The sequence below is a fragment of the Spodoptera frugiperda genome, chromosome 11, assembly GCF_023101765.2.
Source record: "Spodoptera frugiperda isolate SF20-4 chromosome 11, AGI-APGP_CSIRO_Sfru_2.0, whole genome shotgun sequence".
Taxonomy (NCBI): Eukaryota; Metazoa; Arthropoda; class Insecta; order Lepidoptera; family Noctuidae; genus Spodoptera; species Spodoptera frugiperda.
The window spans coordinates 9,960,244-9,977,854 of record NC_064222.1 but is presented as its reverse complement, the minus strand read 5'-3'; the positions used below and the strand labels follow the sequence as shown (position 1 = coordinate 9,977,854).

The 17,611-nt window shown below is 37.9% G+C and overlaps 1 protein-coding gene across 3 annotated transcripts in view; it reads right to left on the bottom strand.

The window, feature by feature from the left end:
- Positions 1-5,028: 5,028 nt before the first annotated feature.
- Positions 5,029-17,611, bottom strand: part of LOC118274839 (RILP-like protein homolog) — a 52,627-nt gene continuing 40,044 nt past the window's right edge. The window contains exons 4-9 of one of the 3 annotated variants that reach the window (XM_035592573.2): positions 13,834-13,908; positions 11,674-11,772; positions 9,437-9,618; positions 8,701-8,826; positions 6,170-6,259; positions 5,164-5,313 (exon numbers count right to left, since the gene is read on the bottom strand). In XM_035592573.2, coding sequence (XP_035448466.1) covers positions 6,181-6,259; positions 8,701-8,826; positions 9,437-9,618; positions 11,674-11,772; positions 13,834-13,908 — 561 coding nt within the window. In that variant the 3' untranslated portion in view covers positions 5,164-5,313; positions 6,170-6,180. Of the gene's footprint in view, positions 5,314-6,066; positions 6,260-8,700; positions 8,827-9,436; positions 9,619-11,673; positions 11,773-13,833; positions 13,909-17,611 lie in introns of all 3 variants that reach the window. The other 2 variants (XR_007705759.1, XM_035592572.2) reach the window with 2 other exon arrangements.

Here is a 17,611-nt window from a genome sequence, read left to right as displayed (position 1 = left end):
AAGAGGGAGTTTAGAACTATAAATTAATAATTAATATCATTTTTTATAATAAGGTTTTTAGGCCATAAGTGGAAAATACTGATGGTCTTATGGAAAACTTGTAACTCAAATAGATTTATACGAAATGCAACTTTATCCATTAGAGTCACGTTTCATTTTAGTTTGTTACTTTCGAAATTAGGTTTATTTGTTACATGTTACTTGGAAAATTATGGAAATGTCATAATTACCGGCCGCGTGCATGATAGCTGTGGATGTAATTAGAAATGATGATAGGGCACGAAAAAAATATTCTAGGTAGGCCGTTAGTAAGATAATGAAAAAAACATTTGACACGTATTTTTAAGTAAACGATTCATAAGAAAATTGTGACCTACTGACTTAATAAAAATGTTGGGTAAATAATTATTAATAAAACTATATATTTATCATTTAATGCCGTACTCGGAGACATTTAATTGTTACTTAATAACGTCCTTAGCAACTGTTTTCGAAATAAAATCGTTACTAAGAAATAGTTTAAGTAATCATTGAATGTCTCTGATTTAGGCAGTTAGAACTGTAGACGAAATAAAACGAATTGTCTTAGGGAAATGAGTGACCTATGACGTCACTGTTTACTCGACGTAAACAAAAAACTAAAACATGACTACTGACACTATCGTTAGAACTTAAAGCGGGATATTTACCATGTTTATTTATTTTTGCGAGTTTCCAATATTTCGGCGCTGTTGCAAGCGCCATGATCAAATCACGAGCCAGGATATACTCCAGTTCATCCGTGATCATGGCGCTTGCAACAGTGCCGAAATATCGGAAACTCGCAAGAACAAACAACAATATCCCCTTTTAAGTTTTGATGATAGTATTAGTGACCATGTCAGTTTAAAAACTTATATGACTACTAATTGTGGATATTTCTTTTTTTTTTTAAATAAAAATACGTGTCCAATATTACTAACGGACTACAAAATATATTTTTTATTCGTTTATTTAGATAGTGCAATGAAGCGATAATACAAAATGTCCGCCTACCAATATCGAGACATGTAGATATGTTGTTTGGCCCTAAACCAACTTTGATGGCACTCTTACACGAACAAGTTGTATAGAGAAAGCGACCATTGTTAAATGGTACATTTAACATATGTTTTGGTACTGTTGTTCTAGCATTGATCTGTGTAATATATTAATAAACAAATCAAAATTCTAATATACTCATTAAAAAAACCTTTGTCTAAGATTAGTAATGTGCTTAGCAAAAAAAAAAAAATACAAAACTTCAAGAAATTATTTTTTACATTACTTGTTTTATGTCAAAATTAATAAACAATAGCTTGTCTAAATTATAAATGAAACTATAATAAAGTCACACTGTCCTTTGTTCAGCAGTTGACGTCTTCCTAATGATGGAAATAAGATTTTAAAATGTGAAAATTCACTTTAAACTTTAACACTAGAACAACAGTACCTACGTATAAACGAGTTACATACATATAGAAACATTCGCTGCCATATCACAAACAAGTACAGTACGTATTTATACACATATCTAAAGTATAACGACTATAAAAGTGGCTCCATTACACGTACTTAGAAACAATTTTTGATATAGACAACTCCGCACTCCATGCTACAATTAGACACTAACAATACATTAGATTTTTAGCTCTAATTCGAGTCTACACCTCCTGAGGATGCTCCGTGGAGGAGCGAAACATATGTCGAGTGGTATATTGCATGTTATGTGTGTGTTTTATGTTGCACCTCTGCTGCATGAGCATTTAATTGCGGGCGGGAGGGCAGTGCTGCACACCGCATGTTAAAAAATACATCTGTAGATGGAATTAAAAATCGAATGTATTGTTAGTGTCCCATGGATTTCCGCAAACGCCTGTTTCTATTCTATATAAAATTAGACATTTAATACTTTAAAATAGCTTCATAAAGAATATTTTTTAATTCAAATCACGCATTAAGAAAAACAATTATACAAAAGTCGTTGCTACTTTTTGTGGCCCAAAGTGTAAATGGGAATTTATACATAACACAAAAATTCCCGTAAAATACAAGGAATTCGTTTAAAATTGACAAGAATATAGATGTAATAATATCGATAATAAAGGATAGGTATTAAGAACTAACATTACATTAAAATAACATAACATCATGCGTTTTATAACACCTTAAGGTTAGGCAGAGGTGTTTAAATGTAACACTCACTTTTCGCCAGTTATGTTATAAGTCCCATGGAATAGGCTTACTATTATATAATACAATTCGAAATCAATTATTTTTTTTTATGAAAACGACGCCCAATCTCACGAAGCGATATAAATGGAATGTTTTAAATATGTGTTAATTTTTTTGTCCTGATTTGTAAAACTAGAGTATTTTTTAACTGAGTAGTTCAAATTTTTCCTTTTTTTTAAGTAAATTGTAATTTAACTGCGCGTTTGGCCCAGTGGCTGGGTAATTGGCACTGCAGTGTCATCAAACAATTCTGTGTGTCATCCACAAATTGTTGTTTCTAGGAGTGAAATGTATGTGAAATTGTATGTTTGTAAACGCACCCACGACACAGAAGTAAATCAGTTAGATTTTCTTTGCTTCACCCAAGAAACTCATAATAGTATTTTAGTTTAACACACGAATATAAACCGCAAAGTGAGATTGGGCAACAAAACAATTAAAAAAATAATATTAAAAAAAACGAATTCTTCCCAACAAAAGATTTAAGAAAAAAATAAATAATAATCACAGAGACACACATATACCTAAAATAAAGCCAAACTAATTACTAAAAAAGATATTATAAGATGTTCTAAAATTATCTGCCACGGCTTTAATGGGAGGTAGTGTTGTGTTTGAAGCTTACAATAGTGAAGAAATTTCGTACCCCGGACCAGTTAATTAAATTTGAGAACATAAAGAAGTTAAATAAACATTGACTCTACACTTGCGGACTGCCTAGCGGGTTTACCGGGGCTCCAGATTGATAAGCAGGAGTAGGAACGGAGGTGTCTTTAGTCAGTAAAAGTCTGACACTACCTCTCGCATCCCCTAAGGCGGAACAAGCGATTAGATCCCCCTCAAAAAAAAATGTATAACGCGGTTCACAAAATACGAACGAAGCGACAGACACAGTGAAGGAGATAGCTCTTTCATAACATACTCAAATATAGGTTTATAAATACAACAAATTTACTCATAATCAACACTACCTCCCATTAAAGCCGTGGCAGATACTTTTAGAACACCTTATATATTACCTCTTTACGCTAACATAGCAGTCATAGATTAAACATTTAATAGAAACAAGCTGTGACACTCATACTGATACTAGGAACTATGCAAGAATGTATGAAAGGGGAATTTTGACCAATATTTTTTTATGGAATAGGGGTAAACGAGCAAACGATCACTCGACGGCCAGCGATCAACACCAAAGTCACAGGTACGTTGCCGGCCTTTTAAAAAGGAGTACACTCTTTTCTTGAAGGTTTGACAAGCGTGGTAATTAATGCTCAAACCTTATCTGTGTGAGAAGATGCCTTTGCTCAGCATTGGACACTTTGATTTGCTTATGTAAATCAGCAGTGATTAGGTGAGCGCAAAACCCTGCATTGAATTGTAAGGTGTGACATTTTAGGTTAATATTCATCCAACTCTTATAAAACAACTTTCAAATGCTTAACAGTAGTACTTCAGCGGACACTATTTTTAAATTTCTTGATGTACATTCAATAAACGACCATAAAACTAAAGACATAAAGTTGAAAATGCTGTGTGGATTCAATTGGATGGCATTTACCTATTAAACCTATTGATTATGGTCGAGATGACGCAGCCATAGTCCTAGCATCAATTTCAGCACATGCATTATACACTTGTACATTTCATTCTCATTCAGATTATTATTCTCGTCCCAATACAATTTCCTAACGTTACAAGAAACAATTTTAACGAACAACTTACTTAAAACACTTCGTACGAAATATTTCCCCTCACCCTCGGTACATATTCGACAATCACAATTTCTACTTATCCCTACATAATTGGAAGTATCTGATATTTTGGCAACACCGTGGGAATCCGCGTCGGATATGACTATAGTGGGCACGGTGACGTATCCGTCAGTGTTGCCCGGTAATGAAAGGAAATTTGATTTTGTGTTGGAGTTCTGGTCTGTGATTTTGTGAGGATTTTTGGAAGGCCCTCCGAGCTGTGGCGATTGATTCCTGAGGTTCTCGCTGCTTCTAAACTCTTGCTTCACCAGTACTTGTCTCCTCAAGTCCCTCATCATGATATCTTGGAGACCAGACCTCCTCTGCCGCACCGCGCTACCCTCTCCCTGGTTAAACTCTACAGAAATGCTCCTGTAAACCGGTTTCCGTGCTTCAAACTCTTGGTCCTCGTCATCAGACATCTTCGTTTCTACATCGTCAGCGGATTTGTTGAAGAAGTTCTTCAGCCTGCTAATCTCTGGAGACACTGGACAGCTTGTGCTGTCTTCTCTCTTGGGGATCAGCAGTTTTAATTTCGGTCTTTCACTTGCCTCTGGAAGATTTTCTACTGAAGTTCTATCTTTAATACTGTCAAAAGTCCCGGAGAATGTGAAACATCTTTGCAGTTTCCGTATCTGCGGGGACACACTGCCACTCGTGGCTCCTATATTCTTGTAGCTCTCACTCAGCACGGCCAGCGCTAGGTCACGTTCAGAGAACGTTTCCACACCAAAAGATGCACGCCTGCTTCTCGCCCTGTACGGAGAAGTGGGGATATCTTCGAAACTCCTGTACCTGTCGGTCACGCTGTCCCTTCCTTCTGAGTCCACCGACCATAACGACCCGTCGCTGCCCGAGCTGTCAGAGCCAATAGCTTGCAAGTGATTGAAGATGTCGATCCCTCGATCTAGCGAGATAGACCTCTGCAAGGGAATATCGTGCTCAAACCGATCATCATAGAACACATTTTCGTATTCTTCAGTTTCATCAAATTTGTCTCCGATCCAGCTGTGGAACTCCTGGGTGCCGAGGTTGAGGTTGAGTAGTTCTTGTCGAAGGTCGAGTTTAGAGACGGGAGGGTTCCTTACGTCAGAGTAGCGGCGGTGCGGGGGGGTGTGGAGGGGTGCGGCGGGCGAGGCGTGCGGCCGTGCGGGGGGGATGGAGTGTCTACGCGGGGGCGGAGGCACCTGCGGGGTGCGCGGGGGGCGCGGGGGACGGGCCCCCTGCCCCGCCCCGCAGCGTGGATAGCGAGCGACGCTGGAATCCGCCCACGGTGAGATCAGACTCAACAAAGAGCTTGCGAAAACTGTGAACACATAAACAAACAAATTAGTCTTGTGAAGTAAAAATAAACACATAATTAATGTTTCTAATATTAATAATATTTTTACGTTTTGCTTACTTATACTACTAACAAGTCCGACTAGTTTCGAGCCTATAATCACGAATTAAGAATCTGCGAACATGCACCCAAGTAGCTTAACTATCTTTGCCTCAAACTCAGGCATCCCCTTATCTTACGTAGCTCTTGAGTTACCAACAAATTCATTATAAAGTATCTGTAAGAGTATCTCTTGAAAGTTTTTCTTTACATAATATGAATAGTTTTATACAGAATGAAACTAAACGTAAGTTATACTATCTACTGTGTTTTGTGTGTAAGCTGTGTCTTGGTGTTAGCCAATCAAAATCAACTGTCTTCATATGTGGGTAGAGGGCGCTCTGAAACTTGTCACTGACTAAAACTATATTACACCGTGAATTTAAATACACGGTCTTCAATCTTAGTCAAGGCTGCAGATAAATTGGATTTTTGGTTGAAATCTTTCAACATTTCTCGTAAATTGTAATATCATTTATTCAAAGGGCCTAGTGCGCGTACGTTTCACGTTACCGCGATCGACATGTTTATGACGGCGCTAATTGGTCAGCTTCAATGAACCAACCAATCAGAGGGCTAAACACGGTAACGTAAAAAAACTCGCACTAAGCCTTGTGTTAAATAAGACAAAGAGTTATCATTACCACTAACTAAATAATTAAACACAGAATTACATACCTTTCAACTAAAAACTAGAACAAAGCTTCAATCAATATATTTTCAGACTGCTAAACCCCCACATGCCATAAACGTTCAAAGCGCCCCCTACATGTAAACGTACCGCAGATTTCTTCAATACCAAGGGCCGAAAGAGATTCTCGGCGGCGGGGAGCGGCGGCCTTCACTGCGCGATGAAAGAGCCAGACGGAACCTAGGCCCGCGGGGGAACAAACAAACGTCAAACAAAATAGGGGATAAAATAAAAAAGGGGGATGGGAATAAAAAAATATAAGTACGGTCATTAAAACTGTGTCCTATTTTATATGTAATTAAGGTTTATATTTCATTAAACTTCTTGATTGCCGGTTTATGAGACATAATAGAAAATGTATTGTGTCTCGTTTTTGTATAATCACCCCTACGGCATACTAGGGGTTAATTATTTTAAATACTATATTGCTACAGTAAATATAAAGTGCTCTAAAAATAGGAGCTCTGATTTTATAATAAGAAAAAATATATCTACTTTAAGTTCTTATAAAAAATCTAATTTAATTTATTCATTAGCAATAATCTACAGCACAGAGAAGTGACTGAATAAAAAATCTATTTCTTATTAAAAACCTGTTATAAATTAATAAGATTAATATCCGGAAAAAATGTGCAAAAATGAACTCAATGACCTTGGTACAAATTAGCAAAAAATGTTTCAAATGAAAAATTATTTTTACACAAAAACAAAATGAAAAATTAAGGTGCTGGACATAAAAATATATGTGAGTAGGGGTTAAACAAAAAAGGGGGACGGGGGAAGGGGGATAGGAAAGTGGTCAAGCGTGAAGCGTTTCATAACAAGTGTCGTATGTGTCGTGTCGTATTTGTCGTAAGTTTACATGCAACACCGTGCGTCAACTGTCGTATCGTGCGCGCAATCTCTTTCGGCCCTGGTTGCATTTTCCATTACATTTAAAATACACACAAAACACCTAAAAACAGAGAAATTTTGAATGAAAATTACCGAAAGGTTCTTAAGTCTAGTTTTCCATGCTTTTGAAGGACAAAATATGGAGAAAAATGTACCAGAACCAAATAAAAGCTGGAGTGAGGTTAGGAGGTTGGACGCTACCATACATACATACAGTTCCGTTTAGGGGTGAGAGGTACCACAGACATACATACAGGATCCTAGACTTACAAGTACCCACTATGATGGTGTATTTACAAAATGTGATCATGATCGCGTGGTAGTGATTTTATTTTTATTTCATAGCAAAGGTGAGGTTAGAAGTCTCAACGATTGATTTTCAACTTTATCACAAAGGAATACGGTTGAAAATGTATGCAGCCTAAGTGTTAGTATGATACAATACTAATATGTGTTTATATAAGTGCAATTATACGAGTGTTTTAATACTATTTACTCTATAATTTTGGTGTAGATATGAAAATTTACAAGATCAAAATGTGCCAATTAAAATGTGACCTAGGAATCGAACCCGTGACTTGTTGCTTGATAGTAGAGCTTACGACGACTTGACCAACGAGGCAGTTAGTTGATATCATATCCATCACCGACCCAAACCATATAATAATATAAGTACTTATATAAACATAACAACACAAGATTTTTAATTCTCCATAGTATTATATTTAATATTATTTTAGTACCATGCAATAGAAAAATTAAACAATTCATTACATTACAGAGACAACAATCAACATGCAACTTAATAAATATTTACATTTGAACAACTACCATTTACGAGCACGTCCGATTAGTTTCGAATTCGAACGGAGCTCTTAGTACTACACTCGAAAGTTAGTAAGAAATTAAAGTATGTAGAAGAACAATACAAAGTGTTTACCACCATCCTTTTGAAACACATTGTCAATGATTTTATTTTATTGAACTATCAAACCATTAAATCCACAATTTACACCAGAAAATAACAAATACCCATAATAAAGCAACCTTATCCCTTTACCCATAGTATGAGTTTGCTTTACGTTTAAAGTTATAGCTACGCTCTGATTGGCCGACTCGAATAAACCAACCAATCAGAGGTCTTAGTACAAGTTTGCTTTACGTTGCACAAAAACGAAACGAGAGCGCGTTCGACGCTCTGATTGGCCGGTGCGAATGAACCACCAATCAGAGCGCCGAACGCGGTCTCGTTTCATTTTCGTTCAACGTAAAACAAACTCATACTAAAGGTACAGAGAGCCAAACGCGCTCTCATTTAGATTACTTTAAACGTAAAGCAAACCCGTATTAACCTTTCGTCTGCATATACATGAGACAGAGACAACAATAGAATACACATTGTGTCTCGCACAGGGGCCTTAGTCTGCTATTACAATTGTGTCAGAATGGTCGATCACTGAGCAGTGCAAGAGGGACGGAGCTATGTAGGTTGTATAACTCCATCCCTCTTGCACAGCTCAATGATCGACCATTCTAACACAATTGTAATACTGCTATTACAATTGTGTCAGAATGGTCGATGTTAGTCTGGACTAAGGCCCCAGATCAGTGCTTCAGCATACGACGGGTTAAGTGTATTTTTTAGAGGGCGAACTCTAAAACAGTGTTCATAACATGCATTCCTTAAATTATCTAGTCCTATAAAGATTAGGAAGGGTTGTACTCACAACTTCCTGATGCCGCTGTTCCTCTTCCATGGCGCGTCGTCAGGTTCTGCCGGCAGCGGACCTTGGACTGGAGGCTCTTCCTCTTCAGGGTGCGCCGTGCTCACTGATGGTGATGTGTCTGATCCACTGAAAGGATAATGAAGGATGTTTATTATTGTACAAGAAGTAATTATCACATCGAAATTTATTTAAAAGTCTACTTAAGCGGCTTTCATTCATTACTATTATATTCTACTCCTACATATTAAGGAGAAACCAAAAGTTTCTTTGAAACCAATGCTTCTTTTAGACAATTTGCTCAAATTAGCTTACAATATCTATTGCTCTTACATTATACTCTTACAACAGTGATGTCGTCTTATACTATTCGGTGTATTCGGTGCTCTTATTGGCCGGCTCGAATGAATCAACCAATCAGATCGCCGAACGCACTCTCGTTTCGTTTTCGTTCAACGTAATGCAAACTCGTACTAAGGGTATTGTTAGTTAAATACGTGCTCTTTTATTAACCCTATGACCTACCACTGTTTCGTTCCGACAAAGACACTAATCAGAGTAATAAATAAGTGCACAACAAAAAAAGATCACTGTAATAGTTATCTTCGGGTCGGTTCGGGAGATTGTGAAGATAGCAACATTCACCTCCAATACAATACACGACCGCTCTGCCAAGAGCGAAACGACAGAGAAGAATAGTTCTTCTAGCAACTATATAACATTTATTTGGTCTGCTCACCTATCATGTTGCTGGTCAGCCTGTAGAGCGCTGAGCTGTTCCTCGGCGCGGCTGAGCTTCAGCTTGAGCTCGTTGCGCTCGTGCAGGATGGCGCGCAGCTCGCGCACGCTGAACGTGGGCTTCGAGGACTGGTCGTCGTCGTCGCCGCCGTCTGGGGTCGCCACGCCGCATGTTGGGCACTTCTGTTGAAGAAGGAATACATACATCGTTAAATATTGTTGTTAGTGGATATTTCGATCATTCATTTATTTCTTTTACTTGGTTGTTACATTTTTAAATATTAAATTAAAAAGAAAAAAAAAAATAAAACATTTAAAAATATAAAAAGCAGTAGCCCACCAGTAACGGGATAAATCCAAGCTACCGGTGGTCAGGGCTCAAGAGAGAGGAATTTCCGGACAATACGCGCCGTGTCCAGAAGTACTGCCTTCTGCATCAGGCTCTTGATCCAACCATCTAACGTTAGCCTACTCAGGTGTTGGTCGAGGCTTTTGGCTATAAGGCCATTGGCAGATACGACTATCGGCACAATGATTGCTGAATCTACATCCCACATGTCGACAACCTCATGAGCTAAATCAAGATATTTACTGGCTTTATCTTTTTCAGCTTTCACAAGATTCTCGTCATGTGGGATTGTTATATCATCATGTGGGATTGTTATATCAAGAGGATATTAATTATTATGTTATCGGCTTACTCACGTATTGTTTTGACGAGGAACTCGACTAGTTTCAAGCCATGCTAGAAGCTCATATTCATAAGGCCATATTACGTGAGTAAGCCGATAACATAATAATTCATTTTGTTAAAACGAGTTCTCACGAAAGTTACAATAAAGATAGAGGATATTGGCTTCATTTTTAAATGTTTTTTTTCGTTGATAAGCGTAGCACCCATAAATATCCATATTTCTCTATAGCTTTCAGATTTTGATGTAAGAAGCCGACACTCTCTCTCGCCTCGGCCAAGGCGGTAGAAGTCATTGGATGGTTAGACCAAATTTCATGAAAATCCCTTCAATAGTTTCAGCGTGATTGACGGAGAAACATTTAATCATATAAACTTTCATATTTATAATATTAGTGTGAAGCGAAAGAGGTATGTAAGATTCATATCAATTGACGTTTCATTATCTATTTACCCCAAGGGAGACATCCAGCCAGGTTATGTATGTATGTAGTATGATTACAAAAAATCAATAACATAATACAGATACTACGAACCACCAAACCGCACACAAAAAGCATATTAAAATTTAAAATTAACGAAGTTAAATGTAGCAAAAGGGCTAATTAATAAAATTATTCCCGGAGCCGAATGTACGGCACAGAAGCGATGCGGTTTGAAAATTTAATTACATAACTTTTCATACGAACTGGACTTGTGTGGGTAAAATAATATGGTTTTTGTTACTATATGTAGAACATGGATGAATTCATAATTAGGGTACAAGTGTAGAGCTGCCTTTGAAGAATTTTGAAAGGGTGAATGTAAGAGGAAAGTCGTTTCGAGGTTAGAATGTAATATTACTTGTTTGGAGTTGAGTTAATTAAACCTTGCGTTTGGTCTTACAAAAAGAGTTACTGCACAAGAGTTTTTTGTCGGATAGGAGGCAAATAGGTAGACGGATCATGATTATAAGTAGTCAGCGCCGCCCATAGACACCACCTAAAGAATTGCCAGTTTTAGTTCCAAATCTGTCAAGGCACTGACAATTACCCCCTTCCCAATCTCCGTTTCCCCAACAATCCTTAAATTCCAAACCCCCAAAAGGCCGACAATGCACTTATACTATTTCTGGTGTTTCGGGAGTCCATGGGCAGTGGTGATTGCTTACCATCAGGTGATCCGTCTGCTCGTTTACCGGTTCATAACATAAAAAAAGAAAAAAACTCCTCTAAGGACATCGACAACTCCTCAGAAGCTCAACGGCCTCCGGTAACATCACACACAGGGCGGAACATAAGGCAAGCGGCGTTGATTCACAAATTCACACCGATTATGTCCGAAGTATGGCTCTCCCACATGACGGGACATTTCAAAACTAAATCACCCAGGCTACAAACCTTATCCGGAGCTGCGGACAACGTAAAAGGTTACCGGGGCTCCGGCTCAAAGCAGGAGAAGGAACGGGGTGGTTTTTAGTCTGTAAGAGTCTGACACTCACTCCCGCCTCACTCAAGGCGGGAGAAGTCATAGGATGATTTTCCCCCCTCAAAAAAAAGGCTACAAACCTTGTTCTGTGCACTATCCTGCTGCAGCGCGGCGATGTCCCTCTGTTGTGACTGCACTATTGCCGTCAGCTCCGATCGCTCCTCGCAGACTAGGCGCATCTGGAACGTTTAACATACACATTCAATATGGATGGTAATAATTCGTGGATGTTAGATGTGGATGAACGTTTAATAGGTATCGAGTGAATGACATCTATACTAATACTAATAATGTTATAAAACTGAAGAGTTTGTTTGATTGTTTGTTTGAACGCACTAATCTCCGGAACTACTGGTCCAATTTGAATAATTCTTTTTATGTTGCATAGTGCATTTATCGAGGAAGGCTATAGGCTATAAAACATCACGCTATGACCAATAGGAGCCGAGCAGAGCGGGTGAAACCGCGTGGAAGTAGCTAGTAATACATACATACATAACCCCACGCCTGACTACCATGGGGATAGGCAGTGACATAGGAACACCAATTGCTACGATTCTTACACACCTCTTTCATTTCATCACACTCATCTTTTCATGCATGCTCGTCGGTTAAGGGTATTTCCTTTCAATTTGGCCGTTCATCTTCTTGATTGCCATAAATAAAACTAATTAGTGATGTGGATGGTAAATGGATATTGGATTATAGTCTATTTACAAAAATAAATTGATTTCATTTCATTTCGAACTCACAAAGCGGCCACAATCAATACAGTTGACTAATTTCAAATGTATGTCAGAAACAAATACGAGTAGGTCTAAGTATCGATAGTTCATCGAGCGCTAACTGGATTAGTCCACATGCCTTCATTTCTATTCGAATTTATTTACCTTTATAGGTAGACAATGTTAGCTGGTATATTTTTCAAGCAGAGAAAACACAGATAACGTATGGTCATGCCTTTTATCCCCGAAGGGGTAGGCAGTGGTGCTCATTACGACACGTAATGCCGCTATACAATGTACACCCACTTTTCACCATTTGTGTTATACGTCCCGTGTAATAGGGGGTGAGCCTATTGTCAACACAAACATTATATTTAATTTTAGTATGTAAACCGTGATATCTTGCTCCAGGTACTATAAGAGCCTCTAACCAAATTCCACTTTAGCGGTTGTCTACCGAGAGAGTAGAAAACTCTTTACCCTAAGAGACTCTAATAAGCGTCAAAATTTACATCAATCTCATACAATTTAGTATTCTACTCTAAAAGTAGACAAACGCTAAATAACAATCGGCTACAGGTTCAGATGCCTTAGTACGAATTTGCTTTACGTTGAACGAAAACGAAACGAAAGGCGCTGTGATTGGCCAGCTCCAATGAACTAACCAATCAGAGCGCCGAACGCGCCCACGTTTCGATCTCGTAAAACGTAAAACAAACTCGTACTAAGAGTACAGATCCTTAAATATACCACTTTAAGAGTAACATCTTAGTATGTATAAGAGTTAACTCATCAATTTTGTACAGAAATTCCAGTTTCAGCATCGTATACTTCGCTAAGATACGTAGGTGCTTAGAAGCTAAACTGTTGTTAAATATTCCACCACCAAGGAAAGCATGCACCTGAGATAGTTAAGTACGGTATACTATGCATCTTCAGTTTTCGTACAAAATGTACGAGTTAACTATATTATTAACGCTATAGGCTTGTAATAAAGTCTATAATCGGTTGGCAGTTTGAGGTCTTGATCTTTGTATCAGCCATCACTACAAGGACTAAAACGTGGTAACATCTTCGGATAATAAAAAACCAAACGGAGACTTAAGGTAAGTGTCCACAGGCCCGCATCGTACGCATCGCACGCAACGGATTTTAGTTTGTCTTGTATAGAAACTCATACAACTGCGTCCGCTGATCCGCACCGTACGGACCGCATCATCAGCAATGCCTACATGCGATGCGTACTGATGACGTCATACGGAATGCGTGCGTTGCGTACGATGCGAGCCTGTGGACTCTTACTTTTAATTACATACACATAAAAATGTTTATCGTGTAATACTGGCCACCGACATTACTAGCTAACTTGGATCGCGCGAAAAAAAACGATAAATGAAATGTCAACATGACATATGACGTCAAACGTCAAATCTCTCACTTTCCCTTTGCATTTCAGTAACCTTCAAACTGTTCAAGCAAAATTAGTCCTTAAAAACATAGAAAACCAATACATACCTGATTCTGTATTTGCTTATGCTTCCGCCGTAGATCCCGGCTGACTTGTGCCAATTTCTCCACTTGATTCGTCAACTGCAAAGTGTCCAAAATTGCCATTTTTAATCACCAGCAAATACAAAATTGTACTTTTAAAGAAGAATATAATTTATAAACACGTGATATACTATGTATAGTAAACCGTGAAGTGTGGGTAGGGTTTATCTATTGACACCCACACAAAGATAAGGTTGTGTTGTCAAAAATAATTGATTTCTGTGTGAAGATTAGATACTGTCATTGTGAGATTCGGGGGGTTTATGTTGTTCGGTTGACGAGGTTATTTATATAAGATAAAAATCGAAGATACACAAACATATTTATGTTGGTGTATCGTAAAAGTTTTGGAGTTTTTCTTGAGCATTGTGAACTAGTGGCTCTAATGGAAATTTAACCATTTTTGTGCTTTACGGTTCTTTTCCACCAGAAATGTGCTATGTAATTATGCTGAAGATGTAATAGCTAAGTTATGAAACAATGTGAACCGTTATCACTAATACTAAGCTATGTAGCTGTGCGAGAAATATAGCACGCAACTTCTTTATCTTTTCATATAAAAAAAACATTCACAGCAACGTAGCATAGCACATCTTTGGTGGAAAAGCACCCTGAGATTTGTAGTAGCTGTAAGATTCCAAATTTGAACATTTCAAACATGTTTTATTTCCCGTAGAGTAGAGGTCAGATTACAAAAGGAGGGAGCCTATTGTCAAATATCGTTCAGAAAATCGGACTTACGCTGGTAAACCCTTAAGAACCTTGCCCTAACCGGAGATAGAAAAACAGATCTCCTTGAAACCATTCAACAGACGACACTCAGATCAAATAAATTCCCAGTAAAACAAATTAAAAACGACCTTTGAAAGGTAAAACAATATTATTCTTGCTTTAAGCACCAGTAAGTAGTTGAATCATTTTCTCGAATAAAAACAACGTCTGCAAAAAGATAAATAGAAAGATAGAATTTTCATTTATAAGTAAAAAAAGAACATCTTATTGATTTGCTTTGAAAGCGTCTTGTCATCTTGTAGATTGTTTGGGCAGACACCCATCGGACTGATGACAAAGGGCTGACACCTACGTACCAAATTACAAAGACGACCTTTCAGGGGTCTAGAGTACCCTATAACTATATTTCGTTGTTTGCTGTGTTGTTTAGTGTTGAGAAATTTGAGGGACACTGTTGTATAGATACCCTTAAGTTATAAATGCGAAAGTGTTTTTATCTACAGGTCGCAACGAAGTTATGAGCGATTTGATGGTATGCTTTTTGTGTCTGAACAGTAGGATTAAGTGTAGGAGAGCCATGCTTCGGCACGAATGGGCCGGCTCGACCAGATTAATACCACGGCCTCACAGAAAACCGACGTGAAACAACGCTAGCGTTGTGTTTCGTTATGTGAGTGAGGTTACTGGAGGTCCCTTCCCAATATTCCCAATCCCCGATTCCCCAACAACCATTAAATTCCTAACTTCCCAAAGGCCGACAACGCTTGTATAACGCCTGTAGGTGATTCGGCTTCGGCCATAGGTGATCCTTCTACTCGTTTACCGGCTTATACCATAAAAAATAGAAGATATGATGAAACTACATCGCAGTAGTTTCTATATACAAAGTCTACAGCATCTATCCCTCAACTCAAACAGTTATGCTAGGTATAATAGTTATCCTAGATATATTCATAGTCGAGAGGAGCAACTTTGATCTTAATTATATTAAAGTTAAAGCTCACAGCGCGTTTGAGCGTCCAACTTTGTTATTTCATCTGGACGCTTTTAATTAAAACCTTTTTTTGTTTAACTTTACTTTCTCTGTGAGAATAACGTTGTAAATGAGTTTATTCTTTAGTTAATGGCTGTTATCTTTTTACGGGTTTTAAAATGAAAACGTTTTACGAAAATCTTTAAATTATACCAAGAATAGGTAGAGTTACAAATGTTTTCCTATGAAAGAGATGTCTTTCGAGGCTTCTTATTGTTAAACTTCTCAATAGTCTAGAAAGGGTAGCTGACTAATTTATTTGAATGTCCGTCTTGTAGATTATTTTAAAATATTAGACACGTATTTATTTTTTCTTGCGGAAACAAATACTTTCAAAGATATATTGATTTGATATATCGCATGATGTTACTTCTAGGTACATTTCACAGCTCTCGCTACTAAACTTTGATTCGTTTTATTTAAGTATTGTTATCTTATATGACAAATAAAAAAATACGTATCCAATATTTTTTCATTACCTAACTGACGGACTAAATAGATTTTTAATTATCATACCCCGTCATCATCCCTATTGTGTCCAGTTTTTGGACAAACTATGCCATTTACACATTCCTTGTCTTTACATTTTGACCACTTTTAATCTCCTAACAAAAATAGACACCATAATTTCCCAGCAGGCAGACAAACACACAAACAACATCCACTACCATCGTCTATAGAACTGTTGGTCGCAGATTGAAGGAGACAGTGACAAATCGAGTTTACTCAAACACTTATACATAACCACTATATCATAGTCTCACGTTCTATAATCTTTCAGCACACTCGAAGGCCAGCTTATACTGGTTGTGTATACCTTAATGTGTAGTTCAGCTCAGCTAAAACTAATTGAGATACGGTCAATCGCACCTATGTCAACATATTGCGATATTCAACCTTATTACAAGGGTGTAACGATGTTAGTCTGTTGGTGGTTTGATGTTGTAAATCAATCATCTGTTTTGCCTGTGGTTACGTCATTGTGTTTGGTTTTGAAGTAAACAAGTGAACTGCTTTTCCACCAGAGATGTGCTATGTTACGGTGCTGTGGATGCGTTTGGTTCCCACCAATTTTATTCATTGGTACACATAGCTAAGCAATGGTGGAACCGGACTCAGCTATGCTATGTTTTTTTTATATGGAAAGAGAATGGCTTCCCTTCTATCAATACATCGCATACTCGAGCTGCGGATCGTGCACGCACAGCTATTTTGCGGTGGCGCATCTTCGTAGCACAGCTACGTAACTTAGTATCATTGGAATTAGATTCGATTCATATTCGATTTGGTCCTATTTAGAAAACCGGGTTTTGACTTTAAAATACATGACACGCTATAAAAAAAATCTCCAAAACACAGAAGTAAAACAATGCACAATCTATCAGACCCCAAAAAGATCCAATCTTATAAATGGACAGGAAAAATTGTATCTCGAAAAAAATATAGAATTCGGAATGAATTTTAAAAGCGAAGCGTTGTCTGTGCAGCAATATAAATAGGATCGGAATACAGCAGTCGGTCTTGTATAATCTAATTGTATTGGAGGAGACGGGTAAAATGGCCGCCGAAGCGAGCCAAGTCTGCAGAGCTATAGGCTTACTAGTACGTTTTGGAAGTATATAGGTCCTTTGGCAGACTGCCCTAGTGTAAGTAAAATCTGTTTGTCATTTTATGAGATTTTTATCCTTGGTTAAGGATTTTCGTTTCAGATAGCGGTGATGTGGCCAACGATGCAGCCCAACTGGCAATATGAAGGTATACCCCATTCACTCAGGACTTGAAGACACCCAGGTTGTACTCTACTGATAATACAGACCACGGAAAAGAATAGCATTCGTAAGTATTTTGCCATTTTGGAAATTACCATTGAGCCATATTTTTTTTTAAATTCCGCCTTGGGTGAGGCGAAAAGTAGTGTCAGACTTACTGACTTAAAACCACCCCGTTCCTACTCCTGCTTTTCGAGCCGAGGCCCCG